The 16,184-nt window shown below is 44.3% G+C and overlaps 1 protein-coding gene across 3 annotated transcripts in view; it reads left to right on the forward strand.

Annotated features, from left to right (window-relative positions):
• The window catches only part of ZFYVE26 (zinc finger FYVE-type containing 26), a 62,109-nt gene that overhangs the window by 9,753 nt on the left and 36,172 nt on the right, over positions 1 to 16,184 (forward strand). For 2 of the 3 annotated variants that reach the window (XM_082647679.1, XM_082647678.1), the window contains exons 8-19: positions 54 to 142; positions 1,108 to 1,271; positions 3,970 to 4,173; positions 5,183 to 5,800; positions 6,265 to 6,351; positions 8,670 to 8,738; positions 9,359 to 9,510; positions 11,662 to 11,863; positions 12,800 to 13,063; positions 14,899 to 15,018; positions 15,113 to 15,277; positions 15,834 to 16,052. In XM_082647679.1, coding sequence (XP_082503805.1) covers positions 54 to 142; positions 1,108 to 1,271; positions 3,970 to 4,173; positions 5,183 to 5,800; positions 6,265 to 6,351; positions 8,670 to 8,738; positions 9,359 to 9,510; positions 11,662 to 11,863; positions 12,800 to 13,063; positions 14,899 to 15,018; positions 15,113 to 15,277; positions 15,834 to 16,052 — 2,353 coding nt within the window. The remainder of the gene's footprint in view (positions 1 to 53; positions 143 to 1,107; positions 1,272 to 3,969; positions 4,174 to 5,182; positions 5,801 to 6,264; positions 6,352 to 8,669; positions 8,739 to 9,358; positions 9,511 to 11,661; positions 11,864 to 12,799; positions 13,064 to 14,898; positions 15,019 to 15,112; positions 15,278 to 15,833; positions 16,053 to 16,184) is intronic. The other variant, XM_082647680.1, reaches the window with a different exon arrangement.

Below are 16,184 nucleotides of genomic sequence, written 5' to 3' on the forward strand. Positions count from 1 at the left end.
TCTGAACCCAGGTGCCTGAGTCAGCGTCTCTTTCTTCTCCTGTATCAACACAGGACCAAGGCTGTGATAAGCTCCTCAGGGATGCCTGTGATGGGCTGTGGGCTCACCTGGAGGTCCTGGAGTGGTGTGTGCAGCAGAGCAGGTATGGCCCTGCACAGCCAGCCCTCTTCCCACCACTGGGCACACTTGACCCATGCTCTGCACGTGTGGCCATTTCAAGACATCTTCCCTGTAAATGGTTTAAGTTGACAGTGTTGACCAGCAACAAATAATTGTTCCAACTATTAAACCAGGAAAGAAGCATAAGTAGTGATTATCTTCACCACAGCCATAAGGTCATAACTAGAGGATAATTTAAGGATGACAGTGATCACAAGAACAAAACCTCACACCTCCTGAGCACTTACTATACAGCAGGCATTGCTCTAAGCCCTTTACGTGATGATTTCACTTAAGCTTGACAATAATCCTGTGAGGTAAACACCAATATTATCCTCATTTTAAAGGTGGGGCACCTGAAGCCCAGAGGTGTTAAATAACATGCCCAAAGTCACACAGCTAGTGAGTGTGGTCCACATTCTTAGCCACGTGTTATCTCAGATCACATTTTTATTCAACAACTGCCTCTTGAAATGTGTGCGCGGCCCTGTGTTTTCCTGATAACTTAGCCTTGGGTCTTCCCTGGATCTGGGTTCTTATTTTGTTCTTCACCCACCTCACCAGCACTTCTGAAGTCGAGTAGGCCACTGCGGGAAGTAGCAAGGGGCCCTGACTCAAAGAAAAGCAGAGAAGCTTGTGTCAGCTCTCAGCTAGGAAAATTACAGAAATTAGGAAGCTTAATCTGTGGGCCCTTTCTAGACCCTGCTGAGCACAGAGGCCCTTCCTAGGTCCTTACTAGACAAGTAAAGCCAGCTTGATGAATGTCCTTCCCTGGGGGTAAACAAATGCTATCCTCTATCATAGACCAACTGAAATTTAGTGTTTGGGGAAGTGAAACCTGTGGTGTTACAGGCCAGAGAGAAAGAATAAGAGGGAATGGAGACTGGTCTTTCTCAAAGCAATTATATAAACTGCCTCCCCTTCCATCCTCCCAACTTTCCCTTTCAGCAACCCCATACCAAAGAGAGATCTCTTGTGTCACTTACATGGTGGAGAAAGCCACTCAGTGCTCTACTCTCTCCATCACCTTACAAACCTTCCAGCCCTCAGGGAGGAAGATGTCCTCAAGCTCCTACAGAAGGTGCCAGCCAAGGACCCCCAGCAAGAGCATGGTGAGTTGGCGATGGAGTGACCTGGGCAAGGTTCCCTCTTAGGACAATCTTGCAGATGTTTCTTACAGCACAAGATTTATCTAGATGTGATTGCTGGGATCTATCAAGATGGGTGGTCCAGCAGGTACCCTCTAAATTAGTGCTGTTTGCCACAATCAGATGACAAGATGTAGGGACATCTTCCCCTTTCTTGATGAGGCCTAGGGTATCCTATGAGAACAATTCCATAGGAACATTTGTCCTCATGGATCCAGCTCAGGAGCCATGAGCATACCCTCATTTCACTGGAACAGAATTAGGAGCTGCCCTCTGAACTCACAGCATCGTCACTGGCAGTATTTATGCAAATTCTTGGTGAGTCTCTCCATGCTTCATAAGCTTTCTTACAGCACATTTTGTGCCTTCCTTCCCTCCCATATCTTCTTCATAGTCTATTGAACAGGTAAAGAGTCTTTCTTCTAGAAGATTCTTGTTTTGAGTTTTTTTTTAGAGTTTTTCTTTTAGAAGAAAGACTTGCCTGAAACAGTAACAAAGCCTTGTTTTTTTGGGTTTTTTTGTGGTACACGGGCCTCTCACTGTTGTGGCCTCTCCCGCTGTGGAGCACAGGCTCCGGACGCGCAGGCTCAGCGGCCATATGGCTCACGGGCCCAGCCGCTCCGCGGCATGTGGGATCTTCCCAGACCGGGGCATGAACCCGTGTCCCCTGCATCGGCAGGCATACTCTCAACCACTGCGCCACCAGGGAAGCCCACAAAGCCTTGTTTTAACCTTAGATCTTTGCTTAAAATTCAAGTCCCCATTAAACAAGCACTCTTTTTTGCTCTCAAAAATCATATGATGGTGTGGTCACAACCTACTACACAGGCCGGGGACCTTACTTTTGAGAGAAACAAACATTCTCATATGGCAGTAGATGTCTGTCAGCCTAGATATTGCTTTGATTTACTTTTTTAAAGGACCTACCACTAATTGTAAAACTAGTGTTACTACATTGTATATTTTTTGGAAAGGTAGACAACTTGTTTAGCAGATTTCCTAAAGAAACTGGAACTCTCTGTTTTCTACATACGAGTACAAAAGGCTTCCGAAGAAGTGTTTGAAATCTATCCCTGGTGACCCACCAGAACACACTTAGAACTCGAACTTGGAAAAGGCAAAAGAGGAGTGATAATAGGGCTTGGACTAGGGTGAGGCAAGAGAGGCATCTGGGGCAAAAATGTAAGGAGCCACTCCCTCTCAGCGAGCTTGCAAGTCCTGGCTCTGGGCAACAATGCCATGAAGAGGTCAAGACCATAGAACAATATTGACTTTGTTCTGCTTATTACCCTGACCTTGGCGAGGCCAAGCTTCTAAGAAGTAATCACTAGGAAACCTATACCTAAAGGGGCTTGTTGCAGCATTGTAGTAGCAAAACATCCCTAACTATTCCAATGTCCTGCCCTTGAGGAATATGCCTAGACAGGGATTCATTCAGTAGAGCTATATGCATCCAGCAGAGATTTAGTTTGTAAAGAAACATAATCAAATGCTTATGCTCTAAAGGATTTTTAAGAAGTAGGAAAATTAAATAGTATATAAAATGTTACACTCAAACACATACACATGTACACAAAACTATTAAAGGGGTTAAACCAGAATGTAGCAGTGGTTGTGTTTAGCTGGTAGGCTTATGGGTGGTATTTTTTTCTTCTTTTTGCTTTATTACATTTAATGTTTTTTCTTTGAACAGGTTATACTTTTGCTATGATAAGAATTAGGGGTAGATTAAGATGTTTAGAGATTCTGTAAAGATGGTAACCTTCCTCCCTCCTAAATTCAAAACAAATTTTTAATGAAAAATTATAAATTATTAAACAAGTGTACGGAATCTCAACAGCGTTTATGTTTTTTCTCATGATGTCTGCTTCAGGGCTTTCCTAAAAATATCAAGTATTTTTTTTTTTAAACACCGTGTTACCTTTGCTCTCTTATTTCTCAATCTAAACACATTTTAAGCCTGTCTCTTGGGTAATGTGGCATTCGAAAGGTAGACCAAACATGTACTTCAAGTTTTATTTTTTTAAAAAAGGAAAAGCAAGTATTTTAAGAAATGTAAGGGAAAGATTTGTTAAATAGCTATGAGGCCTAGGTTGAACAGACGTGTAGAGGGGAGGTTGGTGGGGAAAAGGCAACCGAGAGACTGAAAGTTGTTGAATAGAAAAAAAGGCCTGGAAGGGACACACATCACACTGCCAGAAAGGAGAGAGGGTGAGAACACCTAGGGGATTAGCAGTGTGGCATCTCTTTGCTTCAGCCATACATGCAGCCCCTGCGTGAAAGAAGCATCTCTGGGACTTCCCTGGTGGCGCAGTGGTTAAGAATCTGCCTGCCAATGCAGGGGACACGGGTTCGAGCCCTGGTCCGGGAAGATCCCACATGCCGTGGAGCAACTAAGCCCGTGCACCACAACTACTGAGCCTGCGCTCTAAAGCCCGCGAGCCACAACTACTGAGCCTGCGCGCCTAGAGCCCATGCTCCACAACAAGAGAATCCACCGCAATGAGAAGCCCGTGCATTGCGACAAGGAGTGGCCCCCACTCACAGCAACTAGAGAAAGCCTGCGCACAGCAACAAAGACCCAATGCAGCCAAAAATAACATAAATTAAAAAAAAAAAAAAAGCATCTCTGAAGTTCTGCCTGTTTCTCTCTATAATTCAGATCCAACTGACGCCACGGTCCCTGCGCACCTGAGCCGGTGTCAGAACCTGACACTCTACCGGAGCTTCTGTGCCATGAAGTATGCCATCTATGCCCTCTGTGTGAACTCACACCGGCACTCCCAGTGCCAGGAATGCAAAGACGGTCCCTCTGAGGACCTGGCCGTGGCTGCAGAACCAGTGAACGATTCTCTCTCCTCCCCAGGTGCAGCGCCGCCCCCCACCCCTTCCCTGGCGGGAGCTGGGAACAACCTGTCCCAGCAGGTTCTTTGCATGGGAACCCTTTGCCACCTTTGCTGGGAGGTGGCCTTGGTTTTATTATGCCCACGAATAATTTTTCAGCCTCTGTGAATCAAAGGGACATAGAGAAAGCAAGTGATCTGCATAAGTTCTAACAGAGCCTGAGCACCTAGTACAGTGTTTTCCAAATGCTTCTTTTTTTTACTCCAGTCCACAGTAGATAGCATTTCACGTCACTCCAGTTTGTACCTAGGTATATAATTTGTGCTTTCATGTGTATGTGTATATGTGTGTATGTGATGCGTAAACTGAAATAAGTTTTAAGAAACATTACTTACCCTTCCAAACAGAGCACACTCCTGATTATTTTTCTGCTTTATTTCGTTTTTTCAAATGCAGCCGTCCAAGTCAGTGTCAGAGGTCACAGCCTACAGTTTGAAAGAACCTTCTGTCCTATTAGCTCTCATTTTTCTTAAAAACTTATAACTCCTTACCTTGCTTTCTGTGACTGGTGGTCAAGTGTCTCTCCCTTGCAGCTTTGGAATAGACCTTCATCTCTGAGCATGGTCATTTTAAGAGATCTGGGTAGGCTGTGATCACCTGTAGTAAAACAATGAGTGCAAACAGGAATTGAGGAATAAGGAGTCTCCAGGCTGCCTTCCTTCTAGGAACTGAAATATGGAGTGCTTCTCAGAGATAAGGAGTAATGTAATTTTAAAAAGCAGAAACAAAATAATGAGTGTTCACTGAACTGTACTTTTAGTTAAGGGAACAAAATCTTTCTACAAATCATGAAAAGACATGGCTCAATAGCCTCTTAGTCTTCTGACTGTAACCACGGTTCCCTGAGTCACTACAAAGAAAGAAATGAGTTAAACTTGGGAGAATGTTTCAGTCTGGCAAGTACTGTTTCTAATGTTTGCATTTTCTCTCTTCTCTTTCTCTGGCCTCTTCTTTTATACATGCTTCTTCAGGTGCTTCAGATCTCTTTTCAACATACCTGGCCAGGTGTCAACAGTATCTTTGCAGTATTCCTGACTCTCTGTGCCTGGAACTTCTAGAAAACATCTTCTCATTGCTCCTTATCACCTCTGCTGATCTTCACCCAGAGCCTCACCTGCCCGAGGACTACGCTAAGGATGATGACGCTGAGGGGAAGGGCCCGTTGGGTTTGAGGTCCCCGTCAGAGAGCCCTCAGCACATAGCACAGCCTGAGAGGAGGTCAGAACAGGGTTCCCTGGGGGCCTCCAGGAGCCTGGCCTCCACAGTTCCAAGCTCTCTGAAGGCACAGCCAAAAGACAGTTGCCCAGAGCCTCACAGGCACAGCTTTTTGGACCTAAAGCACTTTACTAGCGGTATCAGTGGGTTCCTGGCTGATGAATATGTAATAGGGGCCTTCCTCAGGCTGCTGCAGGAGCAGCTGGATGAGCTAAGCAGCCGCAGCTCCCCCGAGAAGCCAAAGCTGCTTGAAGGCCAGAGTGGCCTGGGCAGCAGCAGCAGAGACGGACTGCAGAGCCGCCTGCACCAGTTCTCCAAGGTTCTCTCTGAGGCCCAGTGGAGGTACAAGGTGGTGACCAGCAACCAGGGCTCAGGTGAGAGGAGATAACAGAAAGGGAGGAGGGAGAAAAGTCTCGGGAATGTGGGACAGCTAGGAGTGCATGGAGGCACACTAGTTCAGGGCATATCACCATGGCCACTTGTGTCAGAACTCTGGGGTACCGCTCAGTGTCACACAGGCCAGTCCAGATCTTCCCCTACTTGTTACCCCAGGAGGTGGGTCAAATCAAAACTGATCACTTTCAGAAGGGGGAGGGGCAACATAGGAGTAGGGGAGTAAGAGGTACAAACTATTAGATATAAAATAAGCTACAAGGATATATTGTACAACGCAGGGAGTACAGCCAATATTTTATGACTATAAATGGAGTATAGCCTTTAAGAATTGTGAATCGCGATATTGTACACCTGTAACATATAATATTGTACAGCAACAATACTTGAATTGAAAAAAAAATTGATCACCCTCCCGTATGACCCACTGGGTTTGCTGTTTCAGAGGAGCAACCCTCCCGAAGATACCGGCCCATCGCCGCATGGCACCCCAGTCTCCGCCGGGGTCGTCGGACAAGAAGGAGCCGGGCAGGTAATCTGAAGAACTCTCTCCATGCCTCCTTCCCACAAGCGGCAAATGGTATAGTGCCGCTTGTCTAATATTCTCAAGATAAAGCAGTTCATAAAGTACCTTAACACTAATGGTAAAGATAAGATCTGAAAGTATCTTAAAGCAATTCTTTAAGATGAGGTACAAACAAAAGTGATCTAAGATTATCCTAATCCCACTCCCCCAAAGTAACCCTTGCTAATAGTTTTCTTCCAAAAATTCTCCATGAAATACAAGCATGTGTATCATTTTAGATATACAGATGCATCATACTACATAGAGAGAACTGCAACTTTCTTTTTTCATTTATATCCTCTTACATATGCAAACATATCATACTCTATATTGAGAACTCACTTCTCTTCACTTATTTTAAAGGCTGCTTAGTAGTCCATTGTCATATGTACCCTTTTGTGGGCATTTAAATTGTTTCCAGTTTTTTACTATTATAAATAATGCTACAGTAAACGACCTTGTACGTATGTCTGTGCATACTTGTGTGAGTATATCTATAGGATAAGTCCCTAGCAGTATAATATAGAAGGTCAAAGTATATTTGGGTATAAATACAGATATAACAAATTGCCCCCCAAAAAAGGTGGACCAAATTTACATTCCCACCACCTGTATGTAAGTGCCTATTTGCATATACATTCAACAAAAATGAGTAGTATCAGGTTTCTTTTTAGTCTTTGCCAATATGATTAATATAGTAATGGTGTGTCATTGTTTTAATACTAATTTTTAGTTTGAGATTGAATGTCTTTTATTGGCCATTTATATTTTTCAGTCTAAGGTACATATTTTCTGTTGGGTTTGTCTTTCTTGTTGAATTGTAAGAAGCTCTTTATACCTTAAGAAAAATATTCTGTCATTTTGTGCTACGAGTTTTGCTCCATTTTGTATTTTGACTTGATTATGAGTTTTTCTAAAGGAGTTTAACACAGACGCATTATACAGAAGTATTAAATTTTTAGATAATCAAATTTCCATTATGGTTTTTGGTAGTTTTAAAATAATTAACAGGGAGTTCATAAAGAGTTTCCTGTGTGCTAAAAAAAATACTAGGTATCTTGAGGGAGGTCAATGAGGCATAAACCAGGACTTTGCCTTCAAGGAATTTATAATTTACCTGCATAGACAGTATACATGAAAAACTTAAACTGCCCGGAGGCACGGCCTGAAAACAGAAGAGATCTCATGGACGGGGAGGTCAGCGTAGTCTACAAAGGCAGAGAAACAGGTTTTCTGAAAGAGTTGACTTTTGAATCAAGCTCAGAAGAATGAGTAGGCTTTAGCTAAGTGGCAACAAGAGACATGAACATGCTGGCTGGGGTGGAGACTACCATGAGAGAAACATGGAAAACGTAAAGGCTGAGCCCCTTAAGTTGCTCAGTTAATTGGTTTGAGTCAGTTTGCATCCACCTGACCCATCCCGCCCAGAATGCACAATCCATCTTCTCTTTTCCTACAGCTGTAGGAAAGCAGGTGTTGAGAAGAAGATGCTTTTTCTCCAGGACTTTCAATATCATGGTCTTTTTTTTTTTAATAAATTTATTTATTTATTTGGCTGTGTTGGGTCTTTGTTGCTGCACGTGGGCTTTCTCTAGTTGCAGCGAGCAGGAGCTACTCTTCGTTGCAGTGTGCGAGCTTCTCTAGTTGTGACTCAGTAGTTGTGGCTCGCGGGCTCTACAGCGCAGGCTCAGTAGTTGTGGCGCATGGGCTTAGTTGCTCCGCGGCATGTGGGATCTTCCCAGACCAGGGATCGAACCCGTGTCCCCTGCATTGGCAGGCGGATTCTTAACCACTGTGCCACCAGGGAAGTCCCAATATCGTGGTCTTTGATCAGCCTGGCCTTATACTTTGGTTCCCTACTTTTTTAACTATGAGGACAACTTTTTCTATGTCAGAAAATTTTGTGACCCTCTTTGGCACCATACTGGTTCCATGTCATAATAGTTGTGCTTTAATTTTTTTTTCAGACTATTGACAGTGCTTAGTGAGCAATGGGGGTCGCTGACCCCTAGAAGTAACTTGAAAGCTCCTGGGGCTCTGAGACCCAGAGACTGGAAACCACTGATATAAGCTACTATCCAAATGAGCACTGGGACCATATTAAGCCCACCCCTGTACCTTTGGTCTGTAGGAATTTGCATTTTACTGTAGAAGGAACCACTGGTATAGTAGCTACCCATTATCTTCTCACTCTACCCAGATCTCAGCTTTTAAGCCAACTTCTCACTTTCTACACTGTAAGGCACTGATGGTTGATTTTCTCTCTTTCCTCCTAATACCTCTAGATGGCCGGGACAGAGGTTCCAACCCATCCCTGGAAAGTACAAGTAGTGAGCTGAGCACAAGTACTTCAGGTATGGGGGGTCCGAACCAGTTGCCAACTTCCAGCAGCTTTGCCCTCATAAAGAGATGCCATACACCACGGTGTGAAAACCTGGACCGAGCAGTTCATGCTTGTGTTCAGTGGGGAAAGGGCTATTTCACTATCAGCTGAGTTACCCATCAGTAGAGAGAAACACAGGTAAATACCCAAGGAAGGTTGTTGGTACCTAAGTCTTATATTCAAAGATGATAACATATTAACAGATACACACTACCATATATAAAATAGACAAACAACAAGGATTTACTGTATAGCACAGGGAACTATATTCAATTTCTTATAATAACCAATAATGGAAAAGAATTTTAAAGAATGTATATAATGTATATAAATATATATATATATATAACTAATCACTTTGCTGTACACCTGAAACTAACACAATATTGTAAGTCAACTATACTTCAATTTAAAAAAAAAGAAAAAGATGATAGCATAGGTATGCGCTTCATTTGAGGAAAATTCAAGGTCCGTTTACAGACCTTTTAGAGAAGGACTTTGAGAAGATAGGAGTTTGGCAGCAGGTGACAGAATAGTTTTTCCTCAATTTCTATCCCTTCCTTGGACCCCCACATTCTTGTGTCCCGACAGAGGGAAGTCTGAGCACTGCATCTGGGAAGAATGAGCTGGATGGCCGGTTGCAGCCTCAACCTCAAAGTTCACTCATCCGCATGATGTTCTCCCCACCTGAGTCACTGCTGGCATCCTGCATCCTCCGGGGGAACTTCGCAGAAGCCCATCAGGTGAGGCGGGTACTTGTGCAGCAGGTGTTAGGAGCCTAGGCTCTACTTTGTCACAGTTAAGAACGCTAAGGTAGCCCTTTGCTGTCTGGGACCCGCGGGGCATCAGGTAAAGCCAGATGCTTGTGCAAGCAGAGCCAGTCGGGCGCACCTGAGGGGCCACGTGTAGCAGAAGCAGGAGGGAGTTTCCATGTATGGAGCCTGATCTTGAGCACTGTGGATTTCAAGATCCAGAAGGAGGAGATTTAAGCCGTTGAATCATCTGTTTGTATAAACAGTTTTTTTTAACAGTTTTTTAACAAGAAAAAACTGTTTTAAAACAGTTTTTTAACAAGATAAAAGAAAACATTCGGCCACAGTCAAAACGTTGAAATATTTTTGTTTCTTGTAGTCCTTTTCTGAACACATATGTGGTTTTACATAGTTAGAAATCACTATGCAAACAATTTTTAATAATAAATAGAATGCCAGTTTAACATACAGGAAGTGTAGGGAGCTAGCAAATTAGAATGTTGTGTAGGGAAAAGTGCAGGGAGTCGAAACCAGAAAGACTCTACTCCCTCTGAGCTTTGACGTCCTCATCTGAAACTTGGAGTTAAATATAATACCTGCTTGTGCTACCTCTTGGAATGTTAAGCGGATTATGTGCAAGCTGTGAGAAATACAAGAATCCTCTGCTATTGCTTAAATTTAAAAGCATAAAAGCCCACTCTTCTAGTTTTTAAAACTCTCTTGATATATTTATGACGCTTGCACTGGTCCCTTAATACATAGGTCAGAATTTTTCTTTCATGTGAGTTTACTTGTTGAGGAGTAAATCATCGAAACATCTAGGTGATTGGATAATTTTTACTTAACTTCCTCTGACACATTTTAAATCCTGTACTTTAATGATAATGATAATTCTATCCCTCTGGGAAGGATAGGACCCTCGCCAGCCTTTCTGACACCCAAACCAAGAGGAAGTCAGTTGTAAGCCCCCTGATGCTTTACCGCTAAGTGTCCTCACTTCCTCTTCCTTTCCTGGGGCTTTGATCTTTTCTTTTTTTCATTTTTCTTTTTTAATAAATGGTTTTATTTTTAAACCTGGTTACAGAGCAAGTTGTGCATATTTATAAGAAAATACCAAAAAATATTAACCAGAAAATAAAATTACTTTTTTTCTTTTTTTTTGTGGTACGCGGGCCTCTCACCGTTGCGGCCTCTCCCGTTGCGGAGCACAGGCTCCGGACGCGCAGGCTCAGCGGCCATGGCTCATGGGCCCAGCCGCTCTGCGGCATGTGGAATCTTCCCAGACTGGGGCACGAACCCGTGTCCCCTGCATCGGCAGGCGGACTCTCAACCACTGCGCCACCAGGGAAGCCCTAAAATTGCTTTTAACCTATTGTCCAGAACAACCAATACTAAAGATAAAAGCATATTTTTGCCAATGTTTTTCCAAGATGTATGTGACTTTTATATAGAGCCAAGATCATTTTGAATCTAAAACTTAGTGCCTTTTTTACATTATAATATAAGCATTTGCCTAGTAACTGATTTTAGTGACCTTATGATAGTCTGCTCTAGTAGCTGCATTTGACCATTCCCTGTTAACTCACATTTATTTTCAACCTGGTAATAGTTGTAGTGAATAGTGTCAAGATTATCACCTTTATACATTGACTTTTGAATTATTTCCTTAAGAAAGTTTTTCATAAAAACGACTGAGTCAAAGAATATAAACATTTTTAAAGCTCTGTAGACTGCCAAATTGCTTTTCAAAAAGGTTGTGACAGTTCATTCCGCCACCACCCCCTGAGGGTTTATTTTTACACTTTGTCATTATGGTAGATGCAAGGTAGTATTAATGTTAAATTCCCTGAATTACTGGGGAGGGAAAACATTTTTTACCTGTGTATTAGTCCTGTGTATTTTCTCTTTGAAATTGTCCACATCTTCTGCCTATTTTCCGCTGGGGCTTTAGTGGCCCCTCTTGCTGACTTTTACGAGTTATTTCTACATTTGACCTACTCTTTGAGTGTCCAGTGTTCTTCCAGCCCCACAAAGCAGATGTCTTAGGGCCAGAGTCTGATGACGAGCAAGATCTCAGATCTGTAGACACTCTCCACCTCAGTGGGCCTGCCGCAAGCCACACTCCTTCCTCTCCTGTGGCAGGTGGTGTTCACATTCAACCTGAAGTCCTCGCCCAGCTCCGGGGAGCTGCTGTTCATGGAGCGCTACCAGGAGGTCATCCAGGAGCTGGCCCGAGTAGAGCACAAGATCGAAAACCAGAACTCGGACGGGGTCAGTGGCACCATCCGACGAACAGGCAGCGGCCGCTCAACTCTGCAGGCCATTGGCAGCGCTGCAGCCGCAGGTCCGGCTTCCCTGTTGCCAGGTGGTGAGGGAGCTGCGGGAGGAGGGTATGGGGGAAAAACCACCCAGATCAGAGGCTCATCATGAAGGTGAGCAGAAACCTAGAGAAGGACGGTTGCCTTGAAGAACAGCAGTCCTGACACCTCCAGAGTCATTTTCTAGCTGTGCCTAACCTCGCCGACCACGGTGGTCACTTACCTGCCCCACGAGCTCCTCCATTAAGCTTGTCCCACGTGACTGACACTGAAGAGTGTGAATGCAGTTTCCACCATGTGTTTTGATGGCCATTAATCTTGGGATTTGGGGAATTGCTTATTTTCTTCCCATGTAATCATTCAGGGATAAAGCATATTCTACTTTTCTAGCAAGTGAAGAAGTTGTATCTAACACCTGTGGCCTGGGATTCACAGATGTCAATTCCCACCCTTGGCTGCACTGCGGAAAGGGCTCATCGTTTCATTATTTCTTGAAAGTGGAATCTTGTCCCATATTTTTACATCTCTTGCTGGTCTAGGCTCTATATATCAAGTTACCATCACTCGTTGCTCCTTCTATAAGCTCCCAGAGATTTTCTTTACATCCTTTTTGTTTTTAATATAAATGAGTTCTTCCAACAAGTACTATTTTCTACCTTGCTTTTTTAGTGATGTATCTTAGAGATCTTTTCGGATGAGCACACACAGATCTACCTCATTTCATCCTACTTTTAGATCCCATTTGGATCTAAACTCCACCTTTTTGAGTTTCTCTTGGTCTTTCTTTCCTTGCCATTGTTTTGATGCCGTAAGAGTGGGCTGTAATGGTGGTCTTGATATGCATAGATGGTATACTGTGCAGAAGGACCTCAGACATTTTTTAAATAACTACTTTTCAAAATAAAAGTGCTAGTGAGAGTCATTTTAACCTCTCGCCTTGTATCCCACTGCTGGGTGTCCAGGAATGGTATTTTACTCCATCTCTGATGTGACCGACAAGCTGCTCAGCACCTCGGGAGACCCCATCCCCACACTCCAGGAGGACTTCTGGATAAGCAGTAGCCCAGTGGAGCCCACTGCCCCCCTGAGAGAGGTTCTGGAAGACCTCAGCCCCCCCGCCATGGCTGCATTTGACCTGGCTTGCTCTCAGTGCCAGCTCTGGAAAACCGGCAAGCAGCTCTTGGAAACTGCTGAACGGCGCCTGAACAGCAGCCTTGAGAGTCGGGGTGAGTGTGCTGCTTTTGCTTGATCCCTTCATTCTCAAATGAGGAGATGGGGTTCTGAGATGCTTAATAATCGTGCAAGAAGAAAGTTATCGGGGAAGGAGGGACGGGGAGAAAGGATTATTAGTTCATTTCCTCATGTCCGGTCTGGCAACTTAAATATAGTTTACTGAGAGTCTCGCCTTCTTAACAGATATAACAAATTCCAGTCATTTGGGGAAATTCTCTTCTGGTTTATAGATAAATTCAAGGAAGAAATATACATTCAAAAATGGTACCAATGGAATTTGTGCCCTTAAACTGCATACCTCCTCCAGAGTGAATCCCACTTAACCTAAAACCTGAGTCTCAAGCTTGTAAACCAGGTATAAGGGAAAATTTAGTGGATCACAGTTGGAGGGAGGATTGTATCTTGAGGTTAATAATATCCCAGAATGTGTACATGGAATTCTTGGAGGAATGAAGGTAGAGGAATGTGAAGAAAGAATTAGGCAAAGTTCCACTCCCCACCCATCCTTGATACACACACCCAGCATTGGAAGGACTGACCAGGGAGAGAGAAAGAAACATGTTCTCTCTGAGTAATATGGAGGGAGGAATGGTGAATAGATATGATATGAATAGCCTCCCTTAGGTTCAGTGATTCGATGAGTGAACTCACAGAACTCAGCATATAGTCATACTCATGGCTACGAATTATTTCATCAAAAGGACACAAAGCAAAATTAGCGAAGGGGAAAGGTTCATGGGTAAAGTCTGGAGGAAATCAGATACAAGCTTCCAAGAGTCCTCTCCCACTGGAGTCACACGGGATGTGCTTAACTCCTCCAGCAATGAGTTGTGACAACAAACAAGTGTGAAGTGTTGTCTGCTGGAAGCTCATTAGTGAGCCAGTGCCCAAGGTTTTTATTGGGAGCTGGTGACAGAGGGACCCTCTGCCCAGCATGTACCAAAATTCCAGGCTCTCAGGAGGAAGGCAGGTATTCAGCATAAACCACATTGTACAAACAGTTTAGGCACAATCAGTCGCTCTCATCATTTAGAGAAAGTTTTATATCAGTGTAGGAAACCGTTTACCAGTCAAGTTCACAGACACCAACCAGGGACCAACCTTGCAAGCAGCCCTTTCTAAGGATAGCAGTCTCAGGCCTGCTGTGATAACTCTATTCTGCACACCCTTCCAAATCACTTCTGAGCTGTTGATTTAAAAGTCCTTTAACATTGACATAGTCCTTCTAGGAAAGTATGCCATGGCATACACAATGCTGTTTTTATCGAACAATTTCCCTCTCCCTCATCTAGTACTTAAATTCTAAAATGAATGTAAATATTATCCAAGCTATTAATAATATTCAAGCTGACTGGTTTCATGCCAATCAATCAGGAATTAACTTAGTACCTACTGCATTTCCAGATTATCCCAAGTATATGGGAGTACAGGAGAGGTATGAGGAATAATCTCTGTCCATAAAGTTATTTATAGTCTAGTCAGGGTGTCAAGATACAGATAAGATCCCAGCTCAAGTTCTCAGCTGAAGGAAGTACCAAGGCACATGCACAGGAAGTGCCTGATCGGCTTGGGACAGCGATTCCCTAGGAATGCCAGAGCTTCTGCGTCTGCTGCTGTGGACAGCTGAGGCATCTTGCCAGAGGTAGCCCTGGAACAGTGGGCGTGGAATAAGCCCAGTACGCTGGTTGTCATGAAAAATGGCACAGCGTATGTTTCTTCCTCAATATTGGAGAAGATAAAACTTCACAAGTCAATACAGGACTGAGTGTCAATCTCTGAAAGTACCTTATTTTTTTCTGCATTCCTTCTCGATTCATCCTGTTTCCAGGTCGCCGGCTAGACCACGTATTCCTCAGTGCTGATGGCATTCGAGGTTTTCCAAGCGTTCTTCAGCAGATCAGTAAGATTCTCAATTACCCACTTCTGTCAGCCGGACAAATCAAACCAGGTGAGCTGCTTTACTACCCCTTTTTAACCTCCCAGCCTCGGAACATGAGGTCAGCATCAGACCTCACTTTTTCTTTCTCATTTGCTCTCCGTAGAGAGTGTAGAGGAAAAGGGGGGAGGTCCCCCACGGTGCAGCATTGCTGAGCTGCTTCAGATGTGTTGGCCCAGCCTCACCGAGGACTGTGTCGCTAGCCACGCTACCCTCTCCCAGCAGCTGGAGCAGATCCTTCAGTCACTGAGAGAAGCACTACAGCTGCCAGGTACAGGCCCGACTGCATGGGAGCAGATGAGGTTGAAATGGGGAGAGGACACAGTGGAACGGGAAAGAGTACTTTGGAGCAGAGGCTGAGGACTCAGAAGTGGGCCCTACCAGCCCTCTAGTTAACCAGGGCCTGTCTCGTAACTAATTCCACCTGTTTCCCCACCGCCTAAGTGAAGGGCTGCTTAGCACTTCATTAGCTGGAACATTTTTCTCATTCCTTATGAGAGATATACCCAGAAGGGACTCCGTAAACATTGATTAACCCTTCCGCAAAAGAGTGCTGTAAGCTTCACAGAGCTGTTCCACCCGAGACATGGGTGAAAATGGAACTCTCCACCCTGATTTCTCCAGACTCAAAGCTCTTCCTGGCTGAGAATCACTTGTATAAGCAACCAACTTAGGATTTTATAACTGCCTTGTCAGCATAGCAGCCAGGCTATAGGATTTCCCATGCAGTGTACAGAGGCCCAGTTCCCATATTGTTTGGAAACTGACCCAAAGCCAGATGCACAGACTCAACACTACATGCTTTCTCCTTTCATAACTCCTCCCAGAGCCCAGGAGTACTCCACTCACCTCCCTGGTGGAGCAGGTGGCCGAGAAAGCTCTGGAGGCAGAGGCCCACCCTGTGTATATCCAGACTCAGCTCCTCCAGAAGAACCTGGGCAAACAGATGCCGGCAGGCGGCAGGCAGACTGACTACATGGGCACCTTCTTCAGGTACTGCAGCACCCTGGCTGCTGTTCTCCTGCGGAGTTTGAGCTCTGAGCCTGGTAAGTAGCAAAAAAGAAAATAGAGTCAGGACTGGCCCACAAGTGTTTAGGGGCAAGGAAGAGGAAGGCGCACACTGAAGAGGTCCTGGGTACAGCGGTAGCCGAGGACACTACGTATGAGGTCCTCTGTTA

The sequence above is a fragment of the Grampus griseus genome (genome assembly GCF_964374135.1).
Source record: "Grampus griseus genome assembly, chromosome: 2".
NCBI lineage: Eukaryota > Metazoa > Chordata > Mammalia > Artiodactyla > Delphinidae > Grampus > Grampus griseus.